Below are 12,209 nucleotides of genomic sequence, written 5' to 3' on the forward strand. Positions count from 1 at the left end.
TGTCAGCTCCTAGCTCCCACTGGACTACCCCGCTTCCTCCATCACCCTTGCCCATACCTGAGTGCCTGAGCCTGCTGACATCCTGCGCTTCAGTTCACTATCTGCATACCTGGCTTGTTTATTTTCAGTTCACTACCTGCATACCTGGTTTGATTATTTTCAGTTTCACTACCTGCACACCTGGACAGCTCTAATTGTTTCTACTTGGACATTAACTCTTTTACTCCCACCACAGAACTCTTGTGCACATTTATATATTCCTGGACTTTTATTTACTGCCACATTATATGTCTACTCAAGCACTTATGAAAAATCCTAGTTTATTTTCAAATCTGCTTCTGTGATCGCTCCTGCTACCACCTCGGGTCCACAAACAACCCAGAACATAACAGTTTGCACTGGCCCCATGGAGCCGGCCACGGATCAGGAGTCAGGAGTGGATTTGTTCCGGTGCATTTCTGGTCGTTTAGAGAATCTGGAAAACATGCAGCATCAGATGGCTCAATTTCTGCAAGAGATGTCCAAGCGACAGGATAGTTTGCAAACTTCCTTTTCTACCCCTGAAGTACCAGCATCTATATCCGCATCAGCGTCTGGGAATACAGGAGGCAGATCATCTCCCCGCTTAAATCTTCCTTTACCAAGTAAATTTGACGGCAATCCTAAACTCTGCCGAGGATTCCTAAATCAGTGTGACATACATTTTACCCTGCAGCCTGACAACTTTCTAACTGCAAGAACTAAAGTGGCTTATATAGTCTCTATGTTATCTGGCCAGGCCTTGGAATGGGCTTCCCCACTCTGGGAGCGCTCAGATCCTCTGCTGGATAATTACGCAGGCTTTGTGTCATCCTTCAGGAGGATTTTCGATGAACCTGGGCGTACTGTATCAGCATCATCAAACATCATGACACTGAGACAAGGGGTCCGTCCTGTCAGTCAATATGCCGTGCAATTTAAAATTTTAGCATCAGAGCTCAAATGGAATGAGGAAGCCTTCACCTCGGCCTTCTGACATGGGTTGTCAGACCGACTAAAGGATGATCTAGTCACTCGAGAGCTTCCTACTAATCTGAACGACATGATTTCGTTGTGTATCAAAGTTGACCTACGCTTCAGGGAACATGAGGCTGAAAAAAACAGAACTGACTGGCAAAGGTCATTTACCCCCTCCATTTCTACCCAACCCATTCCTTCTCCTACTGAAGAGGAGCCTATGCAGGTGAATCATACACACCTCTCCAAAGAAGAACGTCAGAGAAGAATGCAAAAGAACCTCTGTCTGTACTGCGGAGAGTCCGGTCACCTGCTGATCTCCTGCCCCCGTAAACCGGGAAATGCCAAATCCTAACTGACCCTGGAGACATCAAGTTAGGAGTTATGAACCAGTCTCCAAAAATTAAAGATTTCACGATTACCCTAGCCTTGGATCTTAAACCCAAACCTGTCTTTGCTACTGCTCTACTTGACTCGGGAGCAGCCGGAAATTTCATAACGTCTAGTTTCATAGCTATATTTCAGATTCCTTGTTTGTCTCTCAACCATGCCATCTCTCTGACCTCTATAGACGGATGCCCTCTAACTAACGGGATAGTCACCAAAGAGACTCAACCAGTATTGGTCCAAATTGGGGCACTTCATTCTGAGTCCTTAAAATTCCTGGTGATATCAGAGGCCTCTCAAGAAGTTGTTCTTGGTCTACCCTGGTTACGTCAACATAATCCCAGGATTGATTGGAGTTCTATTCAGATTCAGTCATGGGGTATGGACTGTCAGAAATCCTGTCTTCCAAAAATTCGACCTGTGAGAAAGACAGTTCCATTAGTTTCTTCTGCCATTCCCAAGGAATATCAGATGTTCGCCGATGTGTTCTCTGAGCAACAAGCAAATATCTTACCCCCTCATAGGGAATGGGACTGTCCAATTGAATTGATACCTGATAAGATACCACCTTGTGGTCGTACCTATCCACTGTCCTTGCCTGAGACTCAAGCCATGACCGAGTACATCCGGGACAACCTGGCAAAGGGGTTCATTCGCCCCTCTACTTCACCTGCCGGAGCTGTTTTTTTCTTCGTTGGCAAGAAGGACGGTGGTCTAAGACAATGTATCGATTATCGAGGCCTTAATGACATTACTGTAAAGAATCGATACCCTCTTCCCCTGATTACTGAGTTGTTTGATAGGGTCAAGGGCTCTGTCATTTTTTCTAAATTAGATCTGAGAGGAACTTACAACCTCATTCGTATCCGAGCTGGCGATGAATGGAAGACCGCTTTTAATACCAGAGATGGACATTTCGAGTATTTAGTAATTCCTTTTGGATTGTGTAACGCCCCTGCTGTCTTTCAAAGTTTCGTTAATGAGATTTTCCGGGATCTGTTATATGTTTCGGTTGTTGTCTATCTGGATGACATACTGATTTTTTCACCCTCTGTGGCTAAACATCAAGAACATGTTAAAGAAGTTCTGACCCGTTTGAGAGAAAACCACCTTTACTGCAAACTGGAGAAGTGCGTCTTTGGAGTGCCCAGTGTACCTTTTCTCGGCTATGTAATATCTGACTCCAGTTTAGAAATGGACCCCAAGAAAGTACAAGCAATTCTGGATTGGACCCGACCTCAGACACTGAAGGCCATCCAGAGATTGTTGGGCTTCGCCAATTATTATAGACGTTTCATTAAGGGATTTTCTACACTGCTGGCTCCCATTACAGCCTTGACCCGCAAAGGTGCTAATCCTGCACAATGGTCACCTGAGGCAGAGTCTGCCTTTCATCTTCTAAAACAGGCCTTTATCTCAGCACCAGTTCTTCGACAACCAGATCTGGACAGGCCTTTTTTGTTGGAAGTGGACGCATCATCTGAAGCTGTGGGAGCAGTCTTGTCTCAACGTTATGAGGACAATCGAGTCCATCCGTGTGGGTTCTTTTCTAAAAAAATTCTCACCTGTCGAATGGAACTACGCCATAGGTGAGCAAGAACTACTAGCTGTAAAGTTGGCGTTGAAGGAATGGAGATATTTGCTAGAAGGCGCCAAGTTTCCATTTACTGTATTTACGGACCATAGAAATCTCCTATTTCTCAAAAACCTCCAATGTGTGAGTCCTCGTTTGGCCCGCTGGGCAATATTCTTTGCCAGATTTCAGTTCACCCTGACCTTCCGGTCTGGAGCACTTAATCAGAAGGCTGATGCCCTATCGAGATCTCTCCTCTGTGATGATCAATCTGAAAATCAAAGCAATACCCCTGTCTTGGAATCAAGAGTTTTCGCCGCAATACAAGTTCAGCCTCCTACGGGAAAATCATTTGTGGCCCCGGAATTAAGGAAGCAGCTTCTCACTTGGGCACATTCCTCTCGCTTTGCAGTGCACTCAGGCACTCGGAAGACCTTGGAGTTCCTGAAAAGACACTATTGGTGGCCTTCTATGAAGGCAGATATAATGGAGTTCATCTCTTCCTGCTCCTCCTGTGCCCAGCATAAATCATCACGACAAGCTCCAGCTGGGGAATTGCTTCCATTACCTACTCCATCACGTCCATGGATGCATCTCTCCATGGATTTCGTCACAGACCTGCCAGTCTCTCAAGGTTTCAACACTATCTGGGTTGTAATAGACCGATTTTCTAAGATGGTCCACTATATACCGTTGAAGAAGTTACCTTCTGCCCCTGACCTGGCACAGTTGTTTGTCCAACACATATTTCGTCTACATGGCCTTCCTGCTCAAATTGTCTCTGACCGTGGTGTGCAGTTTACTGCAAAATTCTGGAGGGCTTTGTGTTCTGTTCTTCAAGTGAAGTTAAACTTTTCCACGGCCTACCATCCGCAAAGCAACGGCTCCACCGAGAGAGTTAATCAAGATCTAGAGACTTTCTTAAGAATTTTTATGTTTTCTTCCCAGGACAATTGGGCTGCCTTGCTGCCGTGGGCTGAGTTTGCACATAATGCTTCCTACCACTCGTCAACTAACCAAACACCATTTCAGGTTGTATATGGCCTTCATCCTCGTGTTCCCGAATTTCGAAGCCTGCCTGTTTTCGATGTTTCGGCCGTGGAGGACACGGTGCGGAATTTTGCTGTCATCTGGACTCAAGTATGGTCTGATTTGTTGAAGGCATCCTCTCGCTATAAGACCCAGGCTGATAGAAAGCGTAGAATAGTTCCACGCATGCAAGTAGGAAACCAGGTCTGGTTGTCTACTCGGAACCTTCATCTAAGAGTTCCGTCTATGAAATTCGCACCCCGCTTCATCGGTCCCTACACCATAACAGAAGTCATTAATCCAGTGGCCTACCGTTTACAGTTACCCCCATACCTAGAAATTCCCAATTCCTTCCATGTTTCCTTATTAAAGCCCCTAGTCCTGAATAAGTTCCATAATGCTCTACCTGCTTCTCCTCGAGTCCAGACGGAGAGAGGAGTTGAGTTTGAAGTCGCCCAGATCTTGGACTCTCGTCTGCGCAGAGGTCATCTTCAGTATTTGTTGGACTGGAAAGGTTACGGTCCAGAGGAACGTTGCTGGACCGATGCTCGTGATGTCCACGCTCCCACACTCATCAGGAGATTCCATTCTGCCCATCCAGAGAAGCCTGGTGTGTCCTGAGGCCACCCCAAAAGGGGGGGGGGTACTGTCACGGCCAGGATATTTCAGCATGGCGCTAGGCGGGTGTTACCTGTGAGGTCGTTGTGGCGCGGGCTGTCTGGTGGCGGAGCTGGTGTCTGGCAGGGGGCTTTGGCTGCCTGCCTTGTTGTGCGGTCCTGTTGTCACTCTGCGCTGGTGAGGCCTGGCGGCGTCTCCATTCCGTTTGGCATGGGCGCCGCCATCTTTCCTTCTGGCCATGTGATGCGGCTGGCCAATCCTGGTGAGTCACATGTTCCCTCCGGCCAGTAACAGCACGGCATGGGGTATTTAGGAAGGGTCAGTGCCTTCCTTCTTTGCCAGTGCAACGTGTATCTCAGCCTAGCTGAGAGGGAGTTCTCTGTGCTTATCCTGTTCCTGTGAATTCGCTGTCTGCCTGTCAGCTCCTAGCTCCCACTGGACTACCCCGCTTCCTCCATCACCCTTGCCCATACCTGAGTGCCTGAGCCTGCTGACATCCTGCGCTTCAGTTCACTATCTGCATACCTGGCTTGTTTATTTTCAGTTCACTACCTGCATACCTGGTTTGATTATTTTCAGTTTCACTACCTGCACATCTGGACAGCTCTAATTGTTTCTACTTGGACATTAACCCTTTTACTCCCACCACAGAACTCTTGTGCACATTTATATATTCCTGGACTTTTATTTACTGCCACATTATATGTCTACTCAAGCACTTATTAAAAATCCTAGTTTATTTTCAAATCTGCTTCTGTGATCGCTCCTGCTACCACCCCGGGTCCACAAACAACCCAGAACATAACATTGAAGTGTTGACACTGAACAGTAGGGTGGGTCAAAAACACAAAATTGTGAGTTTGAAATTCCAATAGGGTGGAAAAGTTGTGGGTCCATAACAGTAACTCGTGTGCAAAATTTCAGCTCGGTCAGATAATTTTTATTATGCCCAGCAGGCGCTTAAGGTTTTGAAAATTTGACACAAATTAGGATATTTTGTAATCAGGTGGAGGCACGGTTTTGGGGAACATATTTTGGCAAAGAAGTTGTTTTTAGGTGAAAAATGCTTCAGTTGAACTCAGTTAAATACAAACTCCAAGGTAGCCATTTAAGAGGGGGTCCGTGCCCCACCCCCGAACAAAAAGGTCAAACTAATGCAATTTGCCTCGAAATGCCATCTTTGCCACTTGTGCTCCTGAGGGCATACCACCAGCAAGTGGTCTGGGTGACACATAAGAACACAGTTTGTACTTAAGGTGGCGCTGTTGGGTAAAGTGTGCCCTACCCAGCTGCATGTGTTCCTCGAATTGGGCATGAGATGGTTGGTCGTTTGGGTGGAAGATCCTGGTGCCCCTTTCTCTCAGCTGCCTTTTTGGTTAGATGGATGTCACACTTGATGCAAGTGGAAATCATGCTATCTAGTGACTACGGAAGGTCTCTAGATGCTAGAGCATCCTTGATGTGGCTTGCCAATACCTTACGGAAAATGGCTAAGGGGGCATTCCGTTCTATCAACTCAGATGACAGAGGAGGTGATTCAGCAAGGATCGCAATTACATGCAGCTTTGCTATTCTGTCATTGCTAATATGCAAATTCAGCAGGAGGTGTATGACATCCCATGCTGCATTTGCGATCCCAGCACTGTGACGGAGTTCACAGGCTGGGATCACCATCGTGACCATTGGTGGTCGATGGTCACAATGGCGGACAGCGCTGGGCCGTTGGCCAGGACTGTAAGCCTCAGCTTACTCAGGCTCGTCAGCTTACGAAGCCAGGAAGCTGCATCAAAACAGTCCCTGGCCTTGCCACTCCCGGAAAACAGGACGGACACTCCCTCATTTCTGGGAACACCTGCTGACCCCACCCCCGCACTACCTCTTAAATGCCTCTGCCTATCAATCAGGCAGAGGCACAGAAAGCGCTGTGACTATGCAGGACCCTTTCTGCACATTCACAGAATGGGTCCTGCGCATGTGTAGATTCCCAATAATGGAGAATCTGCGGTCAGCATTTCACTTATGTGCAAGCCTGAATCATCCCCAGAGACCGGAATTGGATAACATACTCTCCCACTGTGACCGTACCTTGATGGAGCCAAAGGATGGGGGATAATAGGGAATTGTTAAATGCTACCCTGGTCCTCACCGGGGAATAATTCAAAGTGAATCGATACTTTATTAAGGAATCCCCAGCAACCGCTGGGATCCCACCACATACAATGGGCTCGGGGGTCCGAAGGTGGCTGGACTGTGCCCTGGGCAATGGAGGCAAAGGGCTGGCAGGAGGAACTGTTAAATTCTAATAAGGTATGAGAAGATGCTGGTGGAATTCCTTCAGGTGTCGTGACATGTCCTGCAGCCATAGCATTATCTGTGCATGGTTGTTGTTTGGTTGCCCACCATTCCAGTGAAGTTTTGCATGAGATCCATTGAAGTTGGAATTCCAGCCATAGTCATGACCTGAGTATTCTGTGAAGCTTTGGAATTTTACTTCTATGGGGAATACTCCAAAATAGGTATAGCTGTGATACTAGGTGGTAGGCATGGAATACCCTGGGGTGTTTAACACAGTAGGCACAAATGTCAAAGGTTCAGCTGAGTACACAATGTGTGGGATTTTGGTAACCTGCCATGTATGTATTGGCATTGTTCGTACAGTGCACAACTTGCAACAGGGTACACGGAAGTGTCGGTACTGATTGAACAATGCGTAGTGTGCAACAAGATACACAAATGTGTTGGCACTGTTTGTACAGTGCATAGCATGCAATAAGGTACACAGTAGTTTTAGAGAAAGAAATGAATTTACTGCGCTTAAAAGGGAAAACCAGAAAAATAAAAAATTAATAATAGATATCTCATCAACACTTACAGGGTATATTAGGGTTAATTTAAGTATTTAAATTAGATGCCATATATAGTAAGAAACAAAATCTTTTAATAAAGGTAATATAAAGACAATGATTACATAATAAGACACTAAATTATTCTCTTTAAACTGTTAAACATGAATTCATCACAATTCAGAGGCAGTTATTAAAAACCTCTGTATAAAATATGGAATAAAGGTAATATATAGACAATGATTACATAATAAGACACTAAATTAATATCTTTAAATTGTTAAACATGAATTATATCGTTTGCACAAGGTACAGAAAAGTCCAAAGATTTGGCAAATACTTGGGGCACGTAGCTCAGTTTATGGGATTGAACAGTCAGCAAGGAGCAGGAATATGGCTGCTAATGGTAATACTTAGTTTTATGGCTCAAGTCGGAAAAATCAAGCAGTCGGCATATTACAGGACTGTCAGTGTGAACTCACTTTTCAGCCATTGTTCTGCTTGGTGTTCCTTGGAACATATACCCCTCTGAAGAAATCCTGAACGGAAGAAACGCGTTAGCATCTACCACATTTGTCCCTCAACAGTGTGTGCTCCTTTCTGGTGGACCTATGAAACTTTGCATGACCCCTTGCCTCACCTGGGGTCTTCAAATGCCAAGCACTAGCTGGTGACTACAAACGTCAGCACTCCTACAGCAAGGAAGCCAAACAGAGGTGCTGCTTGGGAATTCCTAGCCTACTGCTTCCGACTATACGGGAACCCCTGGCACATATAAGGACCGTGGTCAGAGTGAGTGCCTGGCCTGATCGTTCCACCGGCTCAAGGCTAGGGCTCGGATGACCCCAGTTTTCTGCTCAACCCGCAGCATTCACACGAGTCCAACGAACACCAAGCAGAACAATGGCTGAAAAGTGAGTTCACACTGACAGTGTCTTTACTCCTGTAATATGCCGACTGCTTGATATTTCCGACTTGAGACATAAAACCAAGCATTACCATTAGCAGCCATATTCCTGCTCCTTGCTGACTGTTCAATCCCATAAACTGAGCCAGGTGCCCCAAGTATTTGTCAAATCATTGGACTTTTCTGTATCTTATACAAAAGATACGGTACTCTGTGGAAAAGCACGAAGTGCTACTATATACATATACTAAGTCACTTCCTTTTCATACAGGGATTACTACTATCCACGGGCTCTATACCACCTATTTATATGGATATTAAAGAAGCTTCATGGTAGCCGGATTACTGTTGAGGGAAAATAAAAACACAAAAATTTTTTTATTACAAAAGCACAACTTTTTATTATAAAACAAATATATATTTTTAACTGTTGATTTTTATTAGCCGGACGCTGCTATATGAAATTATTACCAATCTTTTTTTCTAAAAAGATAACAGTGGCTATGTCTGAGATATGACATGTTTATATACAAAAACAGAAGCAATGTTTCTATATAAATAGAAAAAGAAATTGTTCCATATCTTACACAGAGTTTTTTAATAGCTGCCTCTGAATTGCTATTAATTCATGTTTAACAATTTAAAGAGAATAATTTAGTGTCCGATTATGTAATCATTGTCTTTATATTACCTTTCTTCCATATTTTATACAGAGAGTTTTTTAATAGCGGCCTCTCAATTGTGAAGAATTCATGTTTAACAGTTTAAAGAGAATAGTTATTGTCTTATTATGTAATCATTGTCTTTATATTACCTTTATTAAAATATTTTGTTTCTTACTATATATGGCATCTACTTTAAATACTTAAATTAACACTAATATACCCTGTAAGTGTTGATGAGCTATCTATTATTCATTTTTAATTTTTCTGGTTTTCTCTTTTAAGCGCAGTAAATTCTTTTCTTTCTCTATATGTTATTGGTTTGCAACCATTATTACTGCAGCTGAAGAAATCACCAGTACTAAATACATACATTGATACGAGTATATTAGATTTTATCTTAGTTGTATTCTTTTTTGAAGCTCCGAGGCTATACATATTTTGACACAGTAGTTTTAGCACTGTTTGAACAGCATGTAATAAAATATACAGAGTTGTTGGCACTGTTTGTGTACCATGTATAGTGTGCATTGAGAGCCACGGTTGTGTTGGCACTGTGGGAACAGTGTGTAGAGTGCAATGAAATACACAGTATATTGCAATAACCCCGGAGCTCAAAACAGACAGCAAGTGTATCAGAGTACACACAGACACAGATGATAAAAGCAAACAGGTAGAATTGGGAATTGGCACAACCAAATACCGTGGGGTGGAGTCTAATATTCCCAATGGTAATGAAGGCCCTAGTCACAGCCCAGTGTAGTTGACTCCCACCGAAACAGTACTTAACTGATATGAGGACTCTGCCTTGAAACACTGCAGATGGAAATGAGGGTATGGATGTGCTGCTTTCGAGGAAACCAAACACCGCAGTTTAAACAACACTGGAATAAAATTATACTGTAGAGTATAGTTCTGGAGCAGGAGCACCTATGTAGAACACAATTGATACTCAGGCACTAGAGGAGGGCACTGAGCAGATTCTTATAGTGACTGGCTGATGGGTGATTCCCTGGATGAGTTATCAGTGCTGGAGTTTAGTGGTAGCACCTGTGAGAGGTGTTATGCCATCTCTAGCCTGAAGCTGAGCCCAGCTGTGTTCTTTTAAGGATTCTAATTGGGAAGGCCAGCAACCAATCACCTGCTAAGTTTTGGAACCAGGCCAGTGGTGTCCATGTCTGCTGGTACTGACACATTATCAATGTGAAAGGACCAAATCTTAGAGATGCTGCAAAGGTGGAAACAGCAGGTGAATGAGAACACCAAGGCAGCAAACCTGATGAGCAGTAGTGAGGGAGATGTTATAAATAGAAAGATAGTGGGGGAGATGAGGAGACCTGGAAGGGAAAAACAAAGAACTTAGTTTGTGAAAGCATTGGGATATTCAGGGTAAAATGGCAGAGAGGCAAAAATAAACACAACAGATGATGGAGGGAGATAGGTCAGGGGATGAGAAGTATATTCCACTGGCATCAGCTTAGATGTGGTATATTGGAGACCAACATAGCTGATGAGGGTTCCCAGGAAGGAGGTGTAAAGGGAGAAGGGGGCTAAAATGGACCCTTGGGGGACACCGACACAGGCAAAGGAAGTAAGGGGGATGTAGAAGCAGAGTCATTGAAAGTTTAGTCCAGGAACAGAGGGTCTGATTCAGAGCCGGACGCTATTTGCGGACGGTCGTTCAGGAAAAGGGGGTGGCTATTCAAATGAACCATTCACTCTTTGCGGTCTGTTGACGCCTCCATGTCTGAACGAGCAAACAAAACATGCGGTCGTTTTTTGGAAAAATACGCCCCCTGGCCGCTCACACCATACGTCATGTCCGCTATTTAATAGATTAATCGAGTACATCGAACAGTGTATGAACTGCTCGCTATTCTTGTGGCTGGTTTTTCCTACCACAATCTTGCGAGCAGTTCTGGCTATAAAATAACCAAGTGACGTGGTCGATGACGCTGCTGTTTTAATTATGCATACCCTAAAAATGCCTGTTTTGACCTTTAAGCACGCCTGCGCTCTGATTTCCACTCCCCGTTTTCAAGCACCTTCCCCTGTTACCACCCACATACGCCTCATCCTGTCACTCAAAATAGCAGGCATTCGCTATATTGCGAAGAAACGATTTCTGGCCGCACTGACTGGTTCGCGCATGCGTATTACAATCCGTACGCATGCACAGATGTGCTAACATCACTCCAAACGAGCGAACGGCCGCTTAGGAGCGGCTCTGAATGAGACCCAGAGTCCGATACAAAGGAGGGTTTGAGCTAGAGACGTGCAGGTTCGGATCGGTTTGGATTTTCCCGCCATTTTTCCTAACAAATTTCGGGTCTCAGAAAGAAGCAAAACTTTTGTCCATGAAAGATAACGTTTTGCCTCTTTCTGAAATCCGAAATTTGGCGGGAAAAAAACTGAACCGATCCGCACATCTCTAGTTTAAATAAGAAAGGGGTGATAAACAGTGTCAATGCTCACAGACAGACCAAAGAGAAGTGAGAAGTAACTATTGTCTTTGGTAGTGAGAAAATCATTGGTGAGCTTGCTGGGGGCAGTTTCTTTGAAGTGGAGGGAATGGAAATGTTGAAACATGAGATAAAAGTGTGGTTTAACTATTTAATTTAATATTATATCATTATTTTCTTTTAACATAGGAAGTTCAATTGCTAATGGTCGATCTCCTATGCAAAAAAGGTGATATTCCTGTGAGTATTTTCAAAACTGCTGCAACTTTGAACCAGACCACCAGAGGTTTATTCATTAGACAGTAATTACTCAACATAATGGGGAAGTGACTGATGGGGCAAACAGGCTGACTCAGATGGCAGCATACTAAAGGGAATCAATTTAAAAAAGGCAAATACATGGAATCTTCCCCATAGGCTTTTACACAGCTTCCTCCTCCCCTTGTGGCTTTTGTGCTGCCTCTGCCCTTTCTCACTTACATTTAGGGATTCATCTCTTTACCCACAGTGCATTCCTGTAGTCGTTCTCCTATATGGTTGCTGGGGGTTTTGGTGTTGGGACTCTGGCCCTCATTCAGAGGCACTCGCAAAATGCGAGCGCTCGCTCTGAATGAGGGCGGCCGCTTGTATTTTGAAGTGCGGCCTCCTGGTCACTAGCTAAGCTGTGGGTTACCACCCACAGCTTTAGCGACCGACCAGAATGATGGTCGCGATGGTCAAGACCATCGCGAC

The 12,209-nt window shown here is 44.5% G+C and overlaps 1 protein-coding gene across 1 annotated transcript in view; it reads left to right on the forward strand.

Moving 5' to 3' along the window:
• Positions 1 to 12,209, forward strand: part of CDHR5 (cadherin related family member 5) — a 128,924-nt gene that overhangs the window by 17,879 nt on the left and 98,836 nt on the right. Inside the window, exon 3 of the mRNA XM_088471037.1 lies at positions 11,671 to 11,717. Within this exon, the coding sequence (XP_088327163.1) occupies positions 11,671 to 11,717 (47 nt within the window). The remainder of the gene's footprint in view (positions 1 to 11,670; positions 11,718 to 12,209) is intronic.

Source organism: Taudactylus pleione, unplaced genomic scaffold (genome assembly GCF_031769625.1).
Source record: "Taudactylus pleione unplaced genomic scaffold, aTauple2 ptg000109l, whole genome shotgun sequence".
In the NCBI taxonomy this organism is placed as follows: Eukaryota; Metazoa; Chordata; class Amphibia; order Anura; family Myobatrachidae; genus Taudactylus; species Taudactylus pleione.